Source organism: Puntigrus tetrazona, chromosome 7 (assembly GCF_018831695.1).
Source record: "Puntigrus tetrazona isolate hp1 chromosome 7, ASM1883169v1, whole genome shotgun sequence".
NCBI lineage: Eukaryota > Metazoa > Chordata > Actinopteri > Cypriniformes > Cyprinidae > Puntigrus > Puntigrus tetrazona.
In genome coordinates, this window is record NC_056705.1 from 31,655,366 (window position 1) to 31,676,487 (window position 21,122).

Here is a 21,122-nt window from a genome sequence, read left to right on the forward strand (position 1 = left end):
GTTTGATGGGGGGTAGTGTTGTAACAAAGAGCAACTGAGGAAGTGCAGAAGGCCAATCCACTTTTCGGGAGTTTGGTAAGGTCACGTAGGAGACTATGCAAGGTTCTGTTAAAACGCTCACACTGCCCGTTACCCCCAGGGTGATAGGGGGTAGTGTGAGACTTCTTAATCTGGTACAGACTACAAAGTTGTTGGATAAGGGAGGACTCGAAATTGCGCCCCTGATCAGAATGAATACGAGCAGGGACACCAAACTTATAGAACCACTCGTTTATTAAAACCTGTGCTACTGTCTCTGCCCTCTGATCCCGAGTAGGGACCGCCAATGTATACTTGGTAGAAGACATCGGTCATAACCAAGACACTCTCGAGACCTAACCGAGAAGGCTCAAGTAAGAGTAAAATCGATGGCCAAAATTTCATTTGGCCTTGCAATAACAAATGGCCCATAAAACTCTGAGCAACTGGCTGGGAGTTCTTTGCCACCTGACATCTCTCACAGTCTCGACACCACTGGACTACATCCGCCCCGTCAGGCCCGGCCCAATAACTTTCGCGCTGCTGCACCAATTCCGTAGTCACGTCCAACACCTTGGTGTCCATGTCCCTGATGCATTTGTGTGAGGACCTCTCCCCTCAAGACAGATGGAAGAACTAGTTGCAAAGTCTCCTCACCCCATCTGGACGGAAGATTCGACGATACAAAATCCCATCCGTTTCCAACAACCGATCCCACTGGCGAAGTAGGACCAACGCAGTCTTAGATAGCCGTCTACGTTCCTCAAATGTAGGACGCATTCCCTGCCTCCAAAAAACCAAAATCTCTCCAATTACCGGATCTGCCTCCTGCAAGGCTCTCATATCCCCTGAAAAATTAGGCAAGGCTGAAACAACGGCTTGAGTCACCAGTGCACGTTTGGTTATCCCAAATGCCTGCTTCATAGCCACTGGAATCTCAGTTCCAGGTAACAACTCCTTGACTTCAAGAGGGGCAGGGGGATATTGTCTTGACAATGCGTCCGCATTTCGGTTACTCTTGCCTGACCGATACCGGATATCAAAATCAAAGACTGCAAGCTCAGCTGCCCACCGCTGTTCTGCAGCCCCAAGCTTAGCTGTCCCCAAATGACTGAGGGGGTTATTATCCGTAAAGACAATGCACTTATGCCCTAGTAGATATTCTCTAAATTTCTCAGTCATGGCCCACTTGAGCGCCACAAACTCCAACTTCATGGAACTGTAGTTTGACATGTTGCGCTCAGTGGGCCGTAGACTGCGGCTAGCATAGGCAATAGGTCGCACCCTACCTCCCTGCTCCTGAGACAAGACTGCCCCTAAACCCCCATAGCTAGCGTCTACCTCTAAAATAAAAGGCTGAGTGAAATCGGCATATGCGAGCACTGGAGCGGTGGTAAGCTTCCGCTTCAACTCATCAAAACTGCGCTGGCACGATTCAGTCCAGGCATCCGAAAAGCCCTGATTCGCTTGAATCCTGGGCCTAACAGCTATCCATTCTGCCACCAGCTTGTGCAGGGGGGCCGCCAACTTTGCAAATCCCTCCACAAACCGGCGGTAGTAGCTGGCGAAACCCAAGAATGAACGCAATTCCGACACGCCTGTAGGGCGTTGCCATTGAGCTACCGCCTCAATCTTCTGCGGATCAGTCGAAACTCCCTGTTCAGAAATTACGTGTCCCAAATACCTCACTTCCCGCTGGAAGAATGCGCACTTACCCAATTTGGCTTTCAGTCCCTCCTTTCTAGCCGGCAAGGCAACTTCTAACCGTTCAATATGTTGTGACACTGAGGAGGAAAACACTATGATGTCATCAAGGTAGAGGAGCAAAGACCTACACTGCTGATCCCCGAATACCCGCTCCATTAAACGCTGGAAAGTACTTGGGGCATTACAAAGCCCAAAAGGCATCCGGTTCCATTCGAACAACCCGAAGGGAGTGCAAAAAGCAGTCTTGGATTTATCACTCTCAGTGACGGGGACCTGGATTTGTATCCACTCGCCAAATCCATTGTGGAAAACCAACAGGCCCCTGTCAAGGAGTCCAATGTTTCCTCAATGCGTGGCAAAGGGAAGGCGTCTTTTCTGGTTTTTACATTTAGCTGACGGTAGTCCACGCACATGCGCAAACTACCGTCTTTCTTTTTTTTAACAAGAACAATAGGGGAAGCATAGGGACTACAGCTCTCTCTTATAATGTTGGCTTCAACAGCTGATTAATATGTGATTTTACTACCTCATATTCCGATGGTGGGAATTCGCCGTAACGCTGCTTAACAGGAACCGAATCAAGCAGAGGGATGTCATGAGAAATCAAGTTAGTACACCCCAAGTCACCATCATGGGCTGAAAAAACTGACTGGTATTTATATAAAAGGGTCCTAACCTGACCCTGTTCCACTTCTGACAGAATGGACAAATCAACTGCTTCAATCTGCTCCTGTACAGCAGGTGTCACACCTAGGACCTGAGAACTCACGGTAGCAACAATAGGTTTGACTTCAGTTACCCCAGGAGGCAGACTTACCACACTGACCCCAATTAGTACTCCTAAAACGGTGTTAGAATGCAACATCACATCCGCAGTTCCCACATTCACCACAGGTAAGTAGGCAGTGCCTCTTCTAACTTGAACCAGCGCTGGAGAAGCCAGTAAACCAGCAGGTAACCCAGACTCTGGGGGCTCAAACAATACCACCTCCCCAGAGTATTTCTCAGAACAGGTTGAGGCTACAAACTTCATTGTGCCACCCGGAATGCGACACGACTTACGACCTCGCAACCGGACAGGACCAGAATGCCTTTTGGGACCCTGGTCCTCCAATCGCTGGCAATGCTGAAATGCCTGAATGACAAAACCAGGAGCCCCAGTTACTGCCGCATCAAATAAAGCGGAGCCATGTCGCCCAAATAACTCCCGGTAGCAACGACTTAGGACATTCATCCCAAGCACCCCTGGAACTTTAGTACAAATGCCGCCCGGAGGATCCCGGACGACAAGCACTCCACATTTTGAGATGACTTGCCCACACAATTTGACATCCAATTCCATATAACCAATATATGGAATTGAGAGGCCATTAGCTGCTCGAAGCTGCAACCACTGGCATGACTTAAGTCGATCCTGACCCCATGGTTCAAAGTGTTCACCAAAACAACTCTCTGTAATTGTAGATACCATGGAACCCGTATCGACCAAGCATGGAACGTGAACTCCCCCCATTTGAACAACAAGGTGTGGGCACGAAGACATCAAACTAGACGCACTCGACAATTTTGAGCCAGTCATTTCCCCAACCGCGCCTTGGCTCGGCAACAGGGTGGGAACTAGTTTCCCGACAACCCAGATGGGCCAGGCTGTCCACCCCCAGACGGCGAAGCAGCAGGAAAAGGAAGCCGAGGGTGAGGAGAAAGCGCTCCCCATCACACTCTCTAGCAAAATGGCCGGGTCTTTGACACCTCCTACATATGACAGGGCCACGGTAAGGGGATCGACTACGTGTCTGAGAGACCTGCAAGTGAGCAAAATTTTGTGTTAATTTATTTAACTGTTCTTGTTGTAATCTCAGCATGTCCCTCAACTCAGTCAATTCAGATCGCTGTGGAGATCGACCCCTGCGTGGCCCGCCTTGCACACCATACTGAATTCCATAAGTGGATGGGACAGAATTACTCCGGCCTCTCGGACTCCCCAACATACCTTCCCTTTCCCACCTAAGAGCCGCTCACGCACCTCTAGCAGGGTTAAGGTGGGCTGTTGACGTATTAATTGTTTTAATTCCCTACGAAGAGAAATATCACACACGTATTCTACAAATTGATCACGTAACAAAACTTGAGAATTTGGCATAGCATACAGTGACTGCTGCTTAACACGTTCCAGGAGGCCCATCAGAGCGAGGAAAACTCCAACAAGGATTCACCCTCCTGCTGTTTACGAGAAAAAGGCCTCCTGCAAAAGACATAGGACTGTGAACAACCATACAACTCGTAACACTGAAATTATTTTATCTGGATCACTCCGCTCAGTCTCTGAGCGATATCGAAGTTCCTCCTTGCCTCCCCTCCAAATGATCAACCAAGAAGAAAGCCTGGTCGGAAACAGATAGGTGGCGGGCCTGCATACAAGCTTGGGCCTCCTCAACCCATTCATCAATGCCCAGGCCAACCCTGCCATTAAATTTTGGACACTTTCTGTCTCTTGATACGAAAACAAATCTTTCGGCAAAGCGGCTTGTGCATTACTTGGTTGAGGGGCGGCAGCAGAAGGACCAGACACCACAGAAGGTACATCACTAGGGTCAGGCTGTGCAGGGAAGCGCTCTTGACGCAACCGCTCATTCTCTGCCCGCAGCTGAGCTATTACTTCCCGGAGTTCTTGTAACTCATCCTCCATAATTCTAACCCCAATAACACTCACCAATCAGGGCAAGTAGACTGAATGAAAATTCAAATCCACTGGACATGTGCTGCTGCTCTGCTGCTACCCCTCACGATTGTCACTACAAAAAAAACAAAAACCAACCAAAAAGAGAAACACACAAACCAACTACCAATAACCACGTCTCTGCCGAACACGGAACCCTGCCGACTACGCCAGATTGTAGCGCGGCCACAGGAACTAGTTCAGATTACAGGACGATTTTCAAAAACCTAGGAATTAATGCTGACTACGCCACCCCTTTAAAGTAAGGGGAACTAAGTGTTTAAATTGAGACACACAGGTTCGTGACCATGGAGGGCAGAGACAAGGACATTAGTATAAAAACATGGTTGTTTATTAAATCCAAATAAAACAAACATTTACGACCAAAATAACAAAAATAGAACCACAACAAGTCAAACAGGGACCTAAACATACAAGCAGACTAGGCTAGCTGTAAAGTGAATGTTAAACCACACGCGCGCACACACACACACACACACACACACCAGTGGAGTAAGTGATCAGACGGCAGTCCACACCTCGTGCTCCAAATACCACCACCAGGATATCATAACAGCTAGCCTTCTCATACAGGGCCTAAAACACACACATGCAAGAAACAGTCAATAAATACCGCAATTATACTAGAACTGGATTGGGAGAAAGTTCCAGTAATCACAATATAGCGATAAAATATAATAAAGATATGAAAGGAACAAAAGAGACTTAACCACGAGACTATTACAAAAGATGTAAATAAACAGTCACAAGAAAAGAACAAATGAAAACATGCAATAACTAAACAACGAAACTCAAATTAAGTAGGTCGCAGGAAGCCGATCACTGAATGGGAGCCGGTCAACGCTCGCCGAACGCGCACAGTGATGAACCGACCATCTCCATATCCATAGCCTTATGTTTCAGCATTAAAAAGGAACAGAGGAAATAGCAGCAAAACAGCAGCACAGTCTCAATCTGTTGGCTGCAATCGAAGCGTCTCCACGGAATATCCTGCTAAGATTTAACAATCCGTTAACCAAATTAACAAGTGTAATACATAAAAATACACTGATACCTACCCAAATCTTCGTCAAAATAACCTAAGTTGTATGATTGCTCACAGCATAATGTTTGACAATTCACACGGAAAGTGGACTCAACCCAGCTGAAATAAAAACATGCGATTTAAACAGATGTAATTGTTTTATATAAACCGTTTATCAAACTGGGCTTACCCGGGGATCAATGACAGCCTGCGCACCACTGCAAAACCGCAAACCAGAAGCTATTCCAGCTACAAGAGTGAATTCAATTAATTGATATACACTAACTAAAATTTAACACCAGACAAACTGCCACCAAACCATACCTTTTCCATGCGGAAACCCACACACACCAAGGGGCGGAGCTAGCGATGACGCATCCCGGGTAGCACAACAAGCGGCTTTTATATACGCAGCACTCTGCTCTGATAGGCTGTCTTCTAAATACAGGGGAGGAGCGTACTCACTCTGCCACAATCGCATGAAATAAATGTATTTTAAATATTACTGTTTTACTAGGGTGGTAATGGTGCATGCTTTTACTTTTAAAAGTAAATGATATGAATTATCTCATAAATAAATAAACTGAATAACTAAATAAATACATTTAGTATAAAGTAAAAATATATTTAACAGGGAAATACATATACTTTCACAGTCAAATAGCCTATGTTTTATGTGTTAAAAAATATATATACAAAGTTATTTTTCTTTTTGTTTCTTATTGATTAATTTATACTTATGTACACTGGAATGTTTTATGTAGTGTTCCAGGCTTTTTTCTGTTTTTTATTATTATTATTATTAGTTTTAGCCATTTTTAGCCGCACTCAACTTATTTTATTTGAGTTATTGCCAATGCAACCCTTCTAAGTTTTTACTGAATGTTTTAAGTGTTCATCTAATATTCATATTTAAGTTTAGTTTTAGGTTCTATGTGTCATGTGTAGCTCTTCCCTGTTTCTAAAGGACAAACGCATACCCGCTACCCGTAACGACACCCCAGAATGGTGACCACGGCTTATTTTGTCAGCAGTACTGTTCTGTTTATTTCTTTTGAGAATAATGTGCATTCAATAAGGCTTTCAATGAGCAGGTCAGACTAATGGAATACAGATGAGCTGGATTCATATGAAGCTTTTTTGGATATTGTACAGTTTTAATCTGGCCGAGATCGTTCCAGTTTATAAAGTTTTTTAAAGAGTGTAAAGGAAACAAAAGAGAGAGCGAAGAGAATATAGACAGGAAAGAAAAAAAGACTGAGCTGGACGAGAAGCTGAGGAAGAATGGGGGTGCAGGGGGTGGGCAGGAGGAGGAAAGAGGGGAACAGGAGAGAAGGGGGTCGGATGACTTAATCAGTGCACGCTGCCACTCCAAATACTCCCCACCCTCTCTCTCTCTCTCAGTCCAACAAACACACACCGATACACAGTGATTGAATCTGTGTCAGTATGAAGTCAGATCCCCCTCCCTTTCCCCCTGCACTACAGCAACCTTCATATCCAGTCCCTGTAATGTGTGCGTGCCGTTCTCTCAACCATTCCTCCCTGACATTCCACAGCAGATGTGGGATTGACTGCTGGGACACAGAAACAAAGAAAGTCACAGGAATATTCTTCGTTTGCAGTTAAAACTACCCCGGACCAAAAATACAGGGCTTTTCTTCTTTCGCGCTTTTGGCCGAATCTTCCGTTAGGCATCACTACACGGACCGCTACAGAAACATCCGATTTCTTTGGGGATTCCGAAACTTTGGGGACTGAACAACCCCAGGCAGGGTACAACGGAACACTCTTAAACAAATGGGTGAGTAGAAAGCTGACGTGTTAAAAGAGCGAAATGTATATGGAGCCAACATCAGGTGCAGTGCTTTGTGTTCTGTGCCGTGATGACCGACGGGAATGGGATTGGGTTTTCCAGAGATGTTTTAGTATGACATAAAGAGACAAATGGGATTTAAGTTGACAGCCGGACTGTGTTTCCCTGACAGACAGTAAAATATGACTTTGCACATTGACCTTTAAACCGGCTATAATTATAATGTAGTTGGAAAGAAGTGAATCATACTTGACCTCGGCTTCTGCAAATATCACTGTCGCTGCGTCTCAAGGGTGGAAATTAATAAGAAGATTTTCCTAAAAAGCTTTTTGAGGAAGTAGGAGGTGTGTTTGCGTTTGTGTTGAAACGAGATGAAATGATTTTTGGTGGCAGTTGACAATACGTCACGGATGCTGATGAATATAAAGAGGTTACTAGATGGTGTTATTTTAATGTCACTGATATAATAGTATCGTCTGTGTTATTATTTATATTTGATCATTTGAATATTTAAGTTTTAACTATTTGTTTTTAATATCACTACATAGTTTTAGTTTAGCTTTAGAACTTAAACTAAACTATTTTTTTTGCAAGTGTTTCATTTTATTATAATAAAAATGCTTTTAATGTTTAATTTTAGTTAGCTTTTTCCTTTTTACAGTGACTGGGAATATGAACATATTATGTGTCTTTGTTTCAAATGACTTGGACTCAGTGCCAGAAAGCCTCTTTGATGTCATTTGTAATCTATATGAAGTGTGTCTGAAACCATATGGAGAGCCGGTGAAAATTCATCATCATCTGAATTCAATCAAGCTCAGTGTTTAATCACTTGAAAGTTTTTACCTTTTAAATGTGTTTATATTTCTACCTTTTCTGCCAAAGCCGCTAACTATTCTTTGAAGTGAAGTGCTGTGAAGTGCTCAAAATATGGTACTTTTTTCTTTGTTGCGCTAGTGCAAGAACAGTGCGGATAGCATCTGGAGAGTATATCTCAGTCAGATCCATTTCCTAAACAAGCATTGTGGGAGGCCCCTTACCTCTCCCTCTCCACCTTTTCTCATTTTCCAAAACCATTTTTCTCTTCTGTACAACATGCACACACACACACACACACACACACACACACACACGCTGTCAAGGGAATGCTGCTTCCCTCGTACCCTGTGTCTAAAGGCACCGAGAAGGTTTAAAATGAACAGTGAAAGAAAAAGAAAATGGGAAAGAGTCCAAAGAAAAGATTATGGCAACCGTAATGGGGAAAATAGAGGGCAATGGAACACTTTGGGGGGTAGGGGAGCATGAGGTTGGATTTCAAAAACTTCTGTGTTCATCACATAAAAGAAATAACTATAAATCCATTTTTTTTGTAACTAACCCAGAATTAGAGTACTCAGACTATAGTTTAACATTTACTTATCACATTTTAATGTTTATTGTGTTTCTCTCCAGTTTCACATCATTTGGTCAGGAAAACCGAGCCCAACAAGAGCTTTGGGAAGCTTAAAATCTAGTGAGACAGCCTGACTAATACACACCCACCAGCATCATGCCATGATTTTCTTGTTGCAGCTGGGACGACCTATTATGATGTTTAAAAAAGAAAAAAAAACATCTTTTCAATTTACTTAGTAATGCAATCCGAGATATTGATTAAAATGTAAAGTACTATAACACAAAAAGAACATTATTTCAATTCTAATAAATAGAAAAAAAAAACTTTTAGGTTTCATTTGAGTTTTTTTCCTCCTAGGCTGTAAAGGTCCTGTGAGCTCTACAATGGCAGATGTCCTTCAGCTTAATACCAACAGTCTACAAGTGCCAGGTAACATTCATTAAACGGATTCTTTGTGATTTTATACCATAATTAACACTTGGGAAAATTAAATCTGTAGGTTACATAAGCTATTATATTAACAAGTACTTGCACAGTACATAACCAAGTTTATATACAGAAGACATGTAGAACAATGTACAGCTGAATAGAAACCTGTGGTCATCCACGTGTATTTCCACAGGAATTTTCCTGTAATTCCTGTCTATTCCATTAACAATACTGGACAGGGGTGTTACCCTCTCTTATCTTCGCTCTGCACTCTTGAGAATATCTGTACATGTCGATAACATTCCTGTCATACCCTTGAGTGAATTCCACCCATGTTTGAGTGTGCGTTCATTTGCAGGCATATTAAAGCAACCTTGATGGCGGCATCACAACATGTTAATAAAGTGTTTGCCATGGAATTCATTTTGTTCTGGAAAATATATGTTCATTTGACCGCATTAGGAATTATGGATTGCTTGGAATTCTGCCCTTGATTTTTCATGTCAGTTGTTGGCACAGTGGTGTAGTTGTTTTGACTGTCATTTTTTATAAAAATGTTATAATTCAATCTTCCAGTGCCCACAACTAATTGCAAGCCGGCATTCAGATCTGCCACTATTGTTAGGTGTAATAGCCATATCTTAAAATCGTATTATTATTTAATGTCATTGTGCACGTCACGAAAGGAGAGGGAAAGATCTGTAGATCTGTTATGGCTTTTACTTGTTTTATCATAATTTTAAAAACTTGTGAGCTAGCTGTATTTCCATTTGTTTTATAAATGTATTCAGTCAATCAGCAAACATAAGCTTAAATGTTATATAAAATACAGTGCACTATTTTTCCAAAGAAAACATCTATTGGAAATTCTTATATGCTGGTAAACACATGCCAGTTGGGCACTTGCCCAGACAGCAGAAATGTATTTTTTCCAGAAATTCTAGATGTCTCTTAATTGCCTAGCCGCAATTAAGAGCTCCAAACTTGTGTTTTCCAGTACAGTATATAAGCAACTACTAATTTATAGACGTATAGTATTTCTTCCTTTCTTCCTTATTCATTCTCTTTCAGGTGAAGATAGATCAGCCTCTCCATCTCCATCTGGTTCTCCATCTCCTTCCAGAAATGAATGCAGTATCACACCTCTTACTCCATCCCCCTCTCCAGTAAGATCTCAACAGACACATTTGGCTCTACCATGCACCCTTTATATGATAAACATTGTCCTCTGAACTGGATTAAATGCCAAAGTCAGATTCCTTAAACTACATAATGTTAAAAGAGGATGTGGTATCACCAGAAATATGCAATTATGCTTCTTTACTTAGCAGTCAGTCAGTCGGTTTAAAGCAGAACTATCATTAGCTAATCCTCCAGTTAAATTGCACTGCAATCTGAGGCAGCACAAAAATGTTTTGTTTGAAAACTGACTTACTCCTGTATAACTTGAAGCAGGTTTCTGTGCAACTATAGTGTCTCAAAAGGATTAGTGAAAATCATTTTGAACAGGTTTCTTAAACACTCACCTTGTCTGCCATTGGTTGGGCATCACACAGTTACTCGACTCATGCCACTGCTTGAGCCGATAGCCTTGTCCCAGTAGCTATACACATGGAATATGTATTTATTGTCAGTGCTGCTTCTCCATTTTTTCAAGCACAACATGGCATTCTGAAAGCATAGCTGAGTTAACAGAAGCCCAATGCTTGATATTTTTCCTTTCCAGTGCCTGCATCTCATGTTTTTCTATGAACAAATGCATTTGTGTGAGTGACCCCTTGGGAGTCATTGACACAGAGCATCATTTGCATCTTTTGTATTTTGACGTATCTTGCACACAAGAGTTGACATTAACGAAGCTTTTAAAATGTGTTCAGCTCTAAAAAAAGACCTTGCTTTTCTTTTCCATTCCAGTATCACCTTTTGTGTTCCACTGTGCTACTTTGCCCATTGTTTTATGTAAACATGCAGACATCTTTTGCAGCTTCTTGTGCAGTACAGTGTTCTAAAAGTGCTATAAAGAAAAGCTTCCAAACAAAATTCCTCTAGATCTTGCATTTATTGTCTTCATTACACTGCTCTGCATCTCACATTTTTCAACACAAATCAGTCCAATCAGCTTTACATGACTAAAAAAAACAAGTGACATGACCTTAATATTATAAATGATACACTCTTATGTGATGTGTTTGGCCAAAGTAACACTCAGGTCAGGGAAATGATTTATAGATAAGAGAAGAAAAGGAGAAGGTGGGGTCAGCTACTCTCCGTACCAGGAGAACGTTTTGTAAAGTCACCCTTTGAAAAAGTGATAAGGCCTTAGATTTATTTTCTTTCTGTTTGCTTTTTTTTTCCATTCTCTCTGTAGCGGACAGAGGTTAGACCACGTGTGGCTCGTCCATTTTCTGTGGTTGTTGCGATAGATTTTGGCACCACCTCCAGTGGCTATGCATTCAGTTTCACAGAAGATCCTGAGACCATTCACATGATGAGGTATTTATGACATTAACACAAATAACATGACATTATAACTCCCCAATACGTTTCTTACCTTACATTTTCCCTTACATTTATTATTTATTATTTTACAGAAGGTGGGAGGGTGGCGACCCTGGTGTAGCCAATCAGAAGAGTCCAACTTGTCTACTGCTGACCCCTGATCTCCGGTTCCACAGTTTTGGCTTTGCAGCTCGAGACAGCTATCATGACCTTGACCCTGAGGAAGCCAGGCATTGGCTCTACTTTGACAAATTCAAAATGAAAATCCACAGCACCAGTGTAAGCAGAGCGTCTATTGTATCTCGACTATGTTTTTATTCAGGTAGAGTAATTGCTCAGCTTGGGTCATAAGGTATCACACAACCGTCAAAGAACATCTGTTGTCTGAAGCAGAGCATAAGGGAGGTGTCTTATTTATTTCACATCTTTGTAAGAATTTCTGCAACAGGCTCTCTTACTTTCTACAGGATCTCACTATGGAGACCGAGCTTGAGTCTGTTAGTGGAAGAAGAGTCCGGGCTATTGAGGTGTTTGCTCATGCCTTGAGGTTTTTCAGAGAACATGCTTTAAAGGTGAACATAAACACACAAAACACTTAACAAGGTCTCAACAAAAGTTCAGAAGGACACATTCAAACCATTAAGGAGCCAAATACACTATGGATACATTTACTATTTAAAGAGAACCTGTCAATATCCAAATAGTACATATTAATCCCTTACTAGAGTACTGCACTAGTGACAAGCAGTTGCCCCCCAAAAAGCAAAACTTTTTCTCCACTCAGTGTAAATAACATCCATCACTATTTACACTTGGGGTAAATAGCCACTAATCTAGACCTGTAGACTTTGACTAATCAAGTTGGTACAAATGGAACATTTGTGAAACATTCTTAAAAATGTTGGTTATACTTTTATTTATTCAGGCATTTGTTGCCTGTTTTAGTTATGCAACTTAAATCTCCCTCCAGGACCAGACTGAACATGAACCTCCAGTATAATGTAGAGCAGTAGTGGGCTGTGGTCCAAATCTTTCAGGATGTACTTTTCCTTCAGTCGTACAAGACCACATCCAGTCTCTGTGAAGAGTGTGGGTGGGGAGGTGGAGGTTATTGGGCCTATCTGTAGTCAGTCTTGGCTGGACCCAAACCTTCTTCCTCCTCCTTCCTGGAGCCCCTGAAAGCTTGTGGGAAAACATTAACATGGAGATTTTGCCCAAACCTCTGGCCATGCATGGGGGTCATGACATAACACATCACAGCACTTTTTAGAGGAGAACGGAAATGAGGATATCAATAACTAATAGACATATGAAAATGTTATCTGTGGAATGTAGTTTAGATAAGTGAAAAGTAGCAATGTTTCTGTGTGTGTGTTTCAGGAGGTGAAAGACCAGTCTTCCTCTATGCTGGAAGGTAATGAAGTACGATGGGTCATCACTGTTCCTGCAGTGTGGCGGCAACCGGCAAAGCAGTTCATGCGAGAAGCTGCATATTTGGTAAAATAGATTAATTGATTGAAGAAAAATGTAAAGAATGATTCAAATTTCCTTCTCTTTCTTGCTCTTTTTTTCTTTTTTCTTTCTTTCTTCTCTCATGCACACATACACAAATGCATACTCCCATGTTGAACATGATGTCCTGCAGCCCCCCAGTGAAGTTCAGGAAATGTGCGTATATAAAAAAATGCAAAAGTCACCGCACACACACAGTAAATGCATGGGAACACTGAATGACTTTTGATGAGAGGTATAGTGTGCCAAGAGGGAACAATAACTTGATATCCATCATATATGTGTATGTGTGTGTGTGTTTGTCTGTGTAAAATACTGTATTGCAGAGTTGTAAATTTTCCTATGAGCAAAACAGTAAGGAATCAATCACAGAGATTATTTTGGCACAATATGTACATCTCAGACCATACAACAATCAGCAGTGTAGGAATTGCTATAAATTACCAAATGCTGTTTATTCGATCACTACCAGCTGTTCAAACTAAGACCACCAAAATCTCCATAAATTATAATATGTAGACCAACAGCTCTACATATTAAACAGGCTCAGAACAGTATTTGTTCCAGTAGTCTCAAATCTTTATTTCTATAAACCTTACTAGAGGTTAGATAGGATAATTTCCTCTTTGCAGTGTCACAGAGGTTAAACAACGCAAAAGACCAGCACACAAACACAGGAAACCACGCCTGTCCTAGCCAAGCTAGAGAGGGGGAATGAGGCAGCCCACCATCTCCCATCATAACTCCATGACCAATTGGAGCAGTTAACTGATTGTTACTTTCACAATGTGTTACCTTGGTTATCTTTAGTTACCTTGCTGCCATATGTGCTCATTGCTTACAGCTTTTCTGATAAAATGTGAGCAGTACTTGCTCATAGAAATTTACAGTTGATGCTAGAGTGAAGTGGGTGGGTGTTATGAAGTTACAAGTGTTTTTAGAAAACCATTACTAGAATGTTGTGGGTTGTTGCTAAGGCTTTGCTATGGTGTTTAATTAGGGTTAAACTTATGTTGATATCAGGTGGTGTATTCCTGATGGGATCTCAGCTGTAGGTGGCAATAAATGTCTTTATGAATGACTCACTAAATAATTCAGTTCACCTGATTTGTTCACTGATTAATTACGAAAAAATCATTTGACTCTGTATAAGAGAATGTCATTGAAACACTCACTTAGCCAATTTCTTTAAAACACTGATTTGTTTAGGAACAAAACAAATTATTGTCTATATGTGTGAGTCAGTGAATTATTTACTCAACCAATTCATTGAAAACACTTATTCATTCAGGCAAAAATTACAATCCAATCATTCAGTTGAAAATGTTGAAATGCTGAAATGTGACCCTCTCTATGAGGTCTAATTATGAGATAACAAGCCATTAGGTACGCTATGATTGCAATCGCTGGCATGATCTTGGTCAATATTAAATGTATCAATTTCATATTTTCCCAGAATGTCCTTTACCTTATGAAGGATGGTTCTATATAAAAAACAGTAAATTACTAATAAAATAACTTTACATATTTATAACCTTTGGAATTGGTGTTTAAATTACTTAATGTTAACTTAAACACAATTAATAAAGGCTTATGTTTTTATCTTATAGGCAGGTTTGGTGACTCCAGATTCTCCTGAGCAGCTCCTCATAGCTCTTGAACCTGAGGCGGCATCCATCTACTGCAGGAAGCTCCGTCTACACCAGGTCATTGACCTCAGTCAACGACCATTAACCAATGGTTTAGATGTGGATGGGTCTCGCCCTTTTGATTCCAGTTTTAGGCAGGGTAAGATTTTTTTTTTCTTATTCTCATCCAATTAGCATTATACCATATCGCTAGTTCTTAGATTGATCCTGGGAAGGAGTTCAAACCTTTTGCTTTGAGTGTATAACGTTTCTCTGTAAACATTAAATGGGAACCATGCCTAAAGCATAGGGAATACAGGATTGTTTTTCATCCTTTGAAAACAGAGCACTGTTTTTAGTTTCTGCATGGTATGTGCAGGTTTATGCACGGAGTTTGCCAGATTGGGGTCAGACTCAGAACTAAATGGGTCTTAGTGAGTATGAAAGCATGTGGTTTAGGTTAAGACAGAAAGAGAGAGATGACATTTTCCTGAAGGTGTGAGTGTCCCTAGGGTCACAGAGTTGAGAAAACCTCTTTAAAGGATTGACACTCTTTTTCTTATCAGGGCTTGACAAAAGATAAAAAGGTACTCTTTTACAAACACTGTTTACACATTCATATACAAAAAAAAAAAGATAAATAAAATAAAATAGTGTAGACACGATTATTCATTCCTGCTTTTACACTCAAACAAAATATATGTACACTCAAACACACACATTTCACATCATAATTGGAACAAGGTGCTGTGGACCATGAGCTCACCCTGCTCTTGACTGCTTACACTAGTTCCTAGATGATTTCTTTTGTTCTCCATTCTTCTTACATTTTTGCTTGCTTACTTATTCAGAAGTATGTCAGCATATGTACATTCCAAAATGTAAAATGTTTTACAATTGGGTAATGTTCACTGCCATAGGAAATCAAGGGACATGGCACCTTAATCTACCAAAAGACTCTTTCTTTTCTTTTTATTGCTGTTTTTTGTGTAGTGATCTTAAAAATGTGCCATAGTTGAGCCTAGCATATAACCATAAGGTTTAATATCAATATGATGTTTATGCAAACAATTTAATTAATTTATTCATTGGTTAAATTGAAGTTAACATGTTTGTGTAGAGCAAAATAAAACTTTGAATTTCTAGTAACTTTATCAATGAGTTAGTTAACTTAAATATCTTGAGGTAATTGGTTTCACAAATGTTTCTTTGTTGTGTCAAATCACATGGGTTTTAGAGTAATTAAAGTTCAAACTGGTTTATTTACTTCTCTCCTCTTTTCCTCTTATATTCCTTTTCTCTTTGTCTTTGTCTTCAAATGTTTCAAATGCTGCTTAACATTGTAATGGGTTCCAGATTGTCCCAAAAGTGTGGTAAAGTTTTCTCTTCTCTGTGTGTTTGGTGCAAACTGTGGGAATGTCCTCCAGTGTTCACATGCTGTACCTGAAAGGAAATATTAGAAATAATGCACTCCATGAAAAAAGTTCCTAAGGAAATACAGCAATATATATTACAGTATAGCCTTAGTAACAACAAAAGTGAAGCAGAGATCATTCTTAGTTTAGCAGGTTCACTAAAAGCACGCTCTATAAAACTACAGCCATGAAACAAGCCTGTTTTATTAGTTATAAGAGCAATACTTAAAGTAAATTGCACTCACATCTTAAAGATTGTGTTTTATAAACAAAGGCTATAGGTTCATTAAATCAGAGTCTGTTCGACTGCTTTATTATTGATCCAGGTAAGTGCATTCTCTCCCCCTCTCTTTCACTCGAGTTTTGAATATATTGGCTTTAATTTGATAAGGTTTTGATTACTGCTGCCCATCTGTGAGTGATTCACAGATTAAAGGAAAACAATCTGTCTTCCAGCACGCGAGCAGCTCCGTAGAGCCAGGCACAGCCGAACTTTTCTGGTGGAGAGTGGTACTGGAGAATTATGGTCTGAGATGCAGACAGGTGAGATATGGATTTCCATCTAGCTAGCATCAAAAATACATCATTATCATCACTTTTATTATTATATTCAGCAATTTCTATGGATTAAAATTGTTCCTGATAGTTTGTATGAAACAGACATCTTGATACCTGTGTGATATATAGAGTGTCGATACAGTATCACAAACTTTATGCTTTAAGGAAGACACGTGTCATTTTATTTGTGATTCTTTGAGATAACAAGTAGACCAGCAAAACATTTTCAAACAGACCAGAAAACTGAAAAATTCTAACAATATTTCCCAAAGTAATAATTTCCAGCATTGTATTGTAATGAGCAATTTTATATAAGATGAAATAAAAATTTTAAAATATGATTTTCCCCATCACACTTTCTTGTTCCTTATATAATATTGTTTATATGACTCTAATTGCTTTGCATATGTGTAAGAGACGCTCATTTTGAAGCAATCACGGTATGTTATTACTGGCTGCGCAGTCTGAGCGCATGGCTGCAGTGTGTGTGTTTGCAGTTCTCTCTACATGACTGGCACAATGACAAGGTGCAGGGTCAAAATAATCAGATCTTTAGCTCCAGATGTTTCCTGGAGAGAGAGAGAGGGATCGAGTTTATTACAGTCTATCTCACACAATACTCAAAATACAGATCTGCTTTGCTTTCTCATAGTGTCTTGCAGTTCTTAATGGTGCACACATGTGTATCGACACACAAAGAGGAGGCCATTTCCCGTGAAACTGAGTTATTACACCATTGTAAAGAAACAAGAAATGCACGTTTCTCCCTCTACTCCTGTGTAGTTGAGTAAAGTCTGTTGGCAGGAGCCAAGCTCTTATCTCAGACTGTATCATAAATGTCTGAAGGCTGTTTGGTAAAAGATCTTCCTGACTGCAGCAGGTCAGAGAGAGAAGAACCAGGGTGTTATTTAAATAAGTCGTGTTGTTTCAAAAATTTCCTGCTTGTAACATTTACTAAGCAGGAAACCGATGATTGAATAAGTTTAACTGTGTGTATTCTCAAAGGGGACCGGTACATTGTGGCCGACTGCGGTGGTGGGACAGTGGATCTGACAGTGCATCAGATTGAACAGCCACAGGGCACTCTGAAGGAGCTTTACAAAGCCTCAGGTTAGTTGAGAACCAACTCTGACTACTCCTTCACACACATAAAACTACCTCCAAGAAGACTTTTTACCTCACTTCACGTCTTCAGGACTACAGTGAAATGATGTAAACAGTCATGAATAAGCAAGTTCAATTGAATACATGATTTTGCCAAGTAGGACATGTTCCTGGATCAACTGCCATTTCTCAAATGCCATGTCCAAGCACACATTTAGGTGACGTAATGCAATATAGACTGCCAGGTAGTGTTTCCCTTACCAAAATATAGTGTACTTCAAGTTCATTTTATTAAGCGTACTTAAAGGGAAGTTCTAGAATATTTTTGATACAAGTATACTTGTAAGTGCACTATTTCAGTACTCCTTGGGACTAAATTAGCCCATACATTAAATATAACAGCAGTAAAGTACACTCAAGTACACAACTAGGTTACATATAGTTTTTGTACTGTAAGTATACTAAAAGTGATCACTAACAGTGATTTTTGGTCTTGTTTCGAGAATAGTTTCGAGTTTTTTTTTTCAAACAGAAAACAATGTTTGCTTATCCCATTGGCAGATTATTTAGCTTGTTTCAAGTAAAAACTCATTTAGTCTTGACTTTTCTTTGTGCTGAATACAAGATAATGTTTTTTTTCTTGTCTTGAAAATCCTTTTTGTTTGAATGTTTTTTTATATTTACTACCAAGATGGTAGTAAATTACATAAAAGTGTCTCTGTAGGATCAGAATTGGACACCTGTAGTTTGGGGAAAACGTTAGGCTGTCTATCAGTTCACCTTGATTTTAAGGATAGTTAATGGTTAGAATTGGTGTCAGGGTTAAGACTTGTTTTTTTCAAGACCTATTGGTCTAGAAGCACATCCTAACATGCAAGATCCTGATTACCATTAATAATCAATTTCTTATTCCAAAGGATTTAGTTTATGATCTGAAACAAACCGAGTTGAGCATGCAAATCGAGTGGCATGTAGCCCTATCCTATTTATATATCCTATCCCATTTGCATTTTTCTTTTTCAGGGGGTCCTTATGGAGCAGTTGGTGTGGATCTTGCCTTCGAGGCCATGTTGTGCCAGGTTTTGGAGCCGATTTCATTGAGAGTTTTAAAGCTAAACGTCCAGCAGCTTGGGTGGACCTTACCATTGCATTTGAAGCCCGCAAGCGCACAGCGACTCCTGGACGGGCCAACTCTTTAAACATCTTGCTGCCCTTTTCCTTCATTGATTTCTACAAGCAACACCGGGGGCAGAGTGTGGAGACTGCCCTACGAAAGAGCAAGTACGTCTCACTGACTGAGAGCTTTATTACGTCCTTGAAAATGTATGTTTCTAACAGTGTGTAATGTTTCTGTCAGTATGAATTTTATAAAGTGGTCATCTCAAGGGATGCTAAGGCTGTCTGCGGAAGCCATGAACGAGCTTTTCCAGCCGACCATCAACAACATCATAAAACATATTGGTAAGACACATTTCCTCTCAAACAAACACCAAACCAAAGATTGGTAGTCAATTCTCTAAAGTCTTACTGATTTCTCTCACACTAACAGAGAACCTGATGCAGAAGGAGGAAGTAAAAGGTGTGCGTTTTCTCTTCTTGGTTGGAGGATTTGCAGAGTCACCCATGCTTCAACGCAGCACAAAATGCACTAGGCGGAACTGCCGTATTATAATTCCACATGATGTAGGACTAACCATCCTCAAGGGTGCAGTCCTATTTGGTCTAGACCCCACGGTTGTCCGAGTACGTCGCTGCCCATTAACATACGGTGTTGGGGTTTTGAACCGCTTTGTGGAAGGCCGACACCCCCGTGATAAGCTTCTCATCAAAGATGGCCGAGAATGGTGCACTGACATCCTGGACCGCTTTGTAAGCGTTGATCAATCGGTGGCCTTGGGTGAGGTGGTGAGACGGAGTTACACTCCAGCAAGAATGGGACAAAGGAAGATCATCATCAACATCTACTGCAGTGACACTGATGACATAACTTACATTACCGACCATGGGGTGAGGAAGTGTGGTGCCATCACGCTAGATCTGCTTGAGTCAGGGGCAGTTGCAGCTAGCACTTGTGATAACGAAAAAGGATCAGCATTTGAACGCAGGGAGATTCGCACGACAATGCAGTTTGGAGACACTGAGATCAAAGTCACAGCTGTTGATGTGGCAACCGGCAGACTAGTGCGGGCATCGATTGACTTCCTATCCAACTGATCCTATTGTGCTGTTTCTGGAGAGAACTGGAATGTGAAGGACATTTAACTACAGATAATCTCATCAATTAATGGCTTAAATAATAGCTTTGAGGTTAAAGATCTGAAATCCAAGGACTAAAAAAACCCCTGAAAGGCTGAATGATAAACTGGAACATTACTGGGATTTCTGTACTTGTGCAAAGCACCAGCTATGAGGAACGTCTCTGAATTAAGTGCACTGTAAACATTGGATAAGAAAGATTCTAAATTATAAGCAATGAAATTTCAGTTTGGACAGTAAGTGCATTTAGTAGAATTATCAAATAAGCGTACATTTTTATTTTTATACATTTCCTACTTGTTTATTAACACAAAGAAAGTAGTTTTAGCTCATTTACTCCTTGCAATTATTACAGTATGTAGGCATTATGTTTGCAGACACTTCATTTTTTGTAAACATTCTCTAGAAGTACACTAATCATTTAAAAGCTTGTATCAAGACACTATGTTTTTAAATTATAGTTGTGCCACCTGGAGGTAAGAAGAGGAAGTGACAGGCTGTTATGTTAAAAGAGAATAGACAACAGAGAAAGTTAAACATTTCTGATTTTTTGTTGTTGTTGAGGTACAAAAAAGGTAGTTACATAATGAAATGCAATATCTAAACATTTTCTACCTGATTGTAATTGTAGTTTATTTGCTATAAGATCCTGTTCAAGACATTTAGGTTTGTTTTTTTTCAAGCACCATTAGAAAAGCTAAAGCTTAAGAAACACTACCTCTCAAAACTTTAAATTATTCCAGGCCTGATTATGACACTTTTAATTTCATCTGCCTTGTATGAACGATGTTGATGGCTTTTTACCCATCCAGGACGTATGCAAAGTTCATTTTTAACAAAAAAGGGTTCAAAGACATTGGTAATATTAAGTGTGCTGGACATCAGCCTGGCATCATACTGTTAGCATATAGTCCTACAAATTTTAATTTAGTTTAATACATACTATGAAGCTGTTTGTATACTAATCACAATCTCTGAAAATAAATGTTATTAATAAATGTTACAATGTTTAAGATATACATT

The 21,122-nt window shown here is 40.2% G+C and overlaps 1 protein-coding gene across 1 annotated transcript; it reads left to right on the forward strand.

The window, feature by feature from the left end:
• Positions 1-6,915: 6,915 nt before the first annotated feature.
• Positions 6,916-20,156, forward strand: LOC122348098 (heat shock 70 kDa protein 12B-like). The gene is given in 14 exon segments (XM_043243364.1): positions 6,916-7,290; positions 9,056-9,127; positions 10,199-10,293; positions 11,496-11,620; positions 11,719-11,905; positions 12,094-12,198; positions 13,007-13,123; positions 14,749-14,926; positions 16,638-16,724; positions 17,745-17,849; positions 18,867-18,920; positions 18,923-19,124; positions 19,201-19,304; positions 19,393-20,156. Coding segments are annotated over 14 exon segments (2,100 nt in total). The 5' UTR covers positions 6,916-7,286; the 3' UTR covers positions 20,058-20,156.
• Positions 20,157-21,122: the final 966 nt, after the last annotated feature.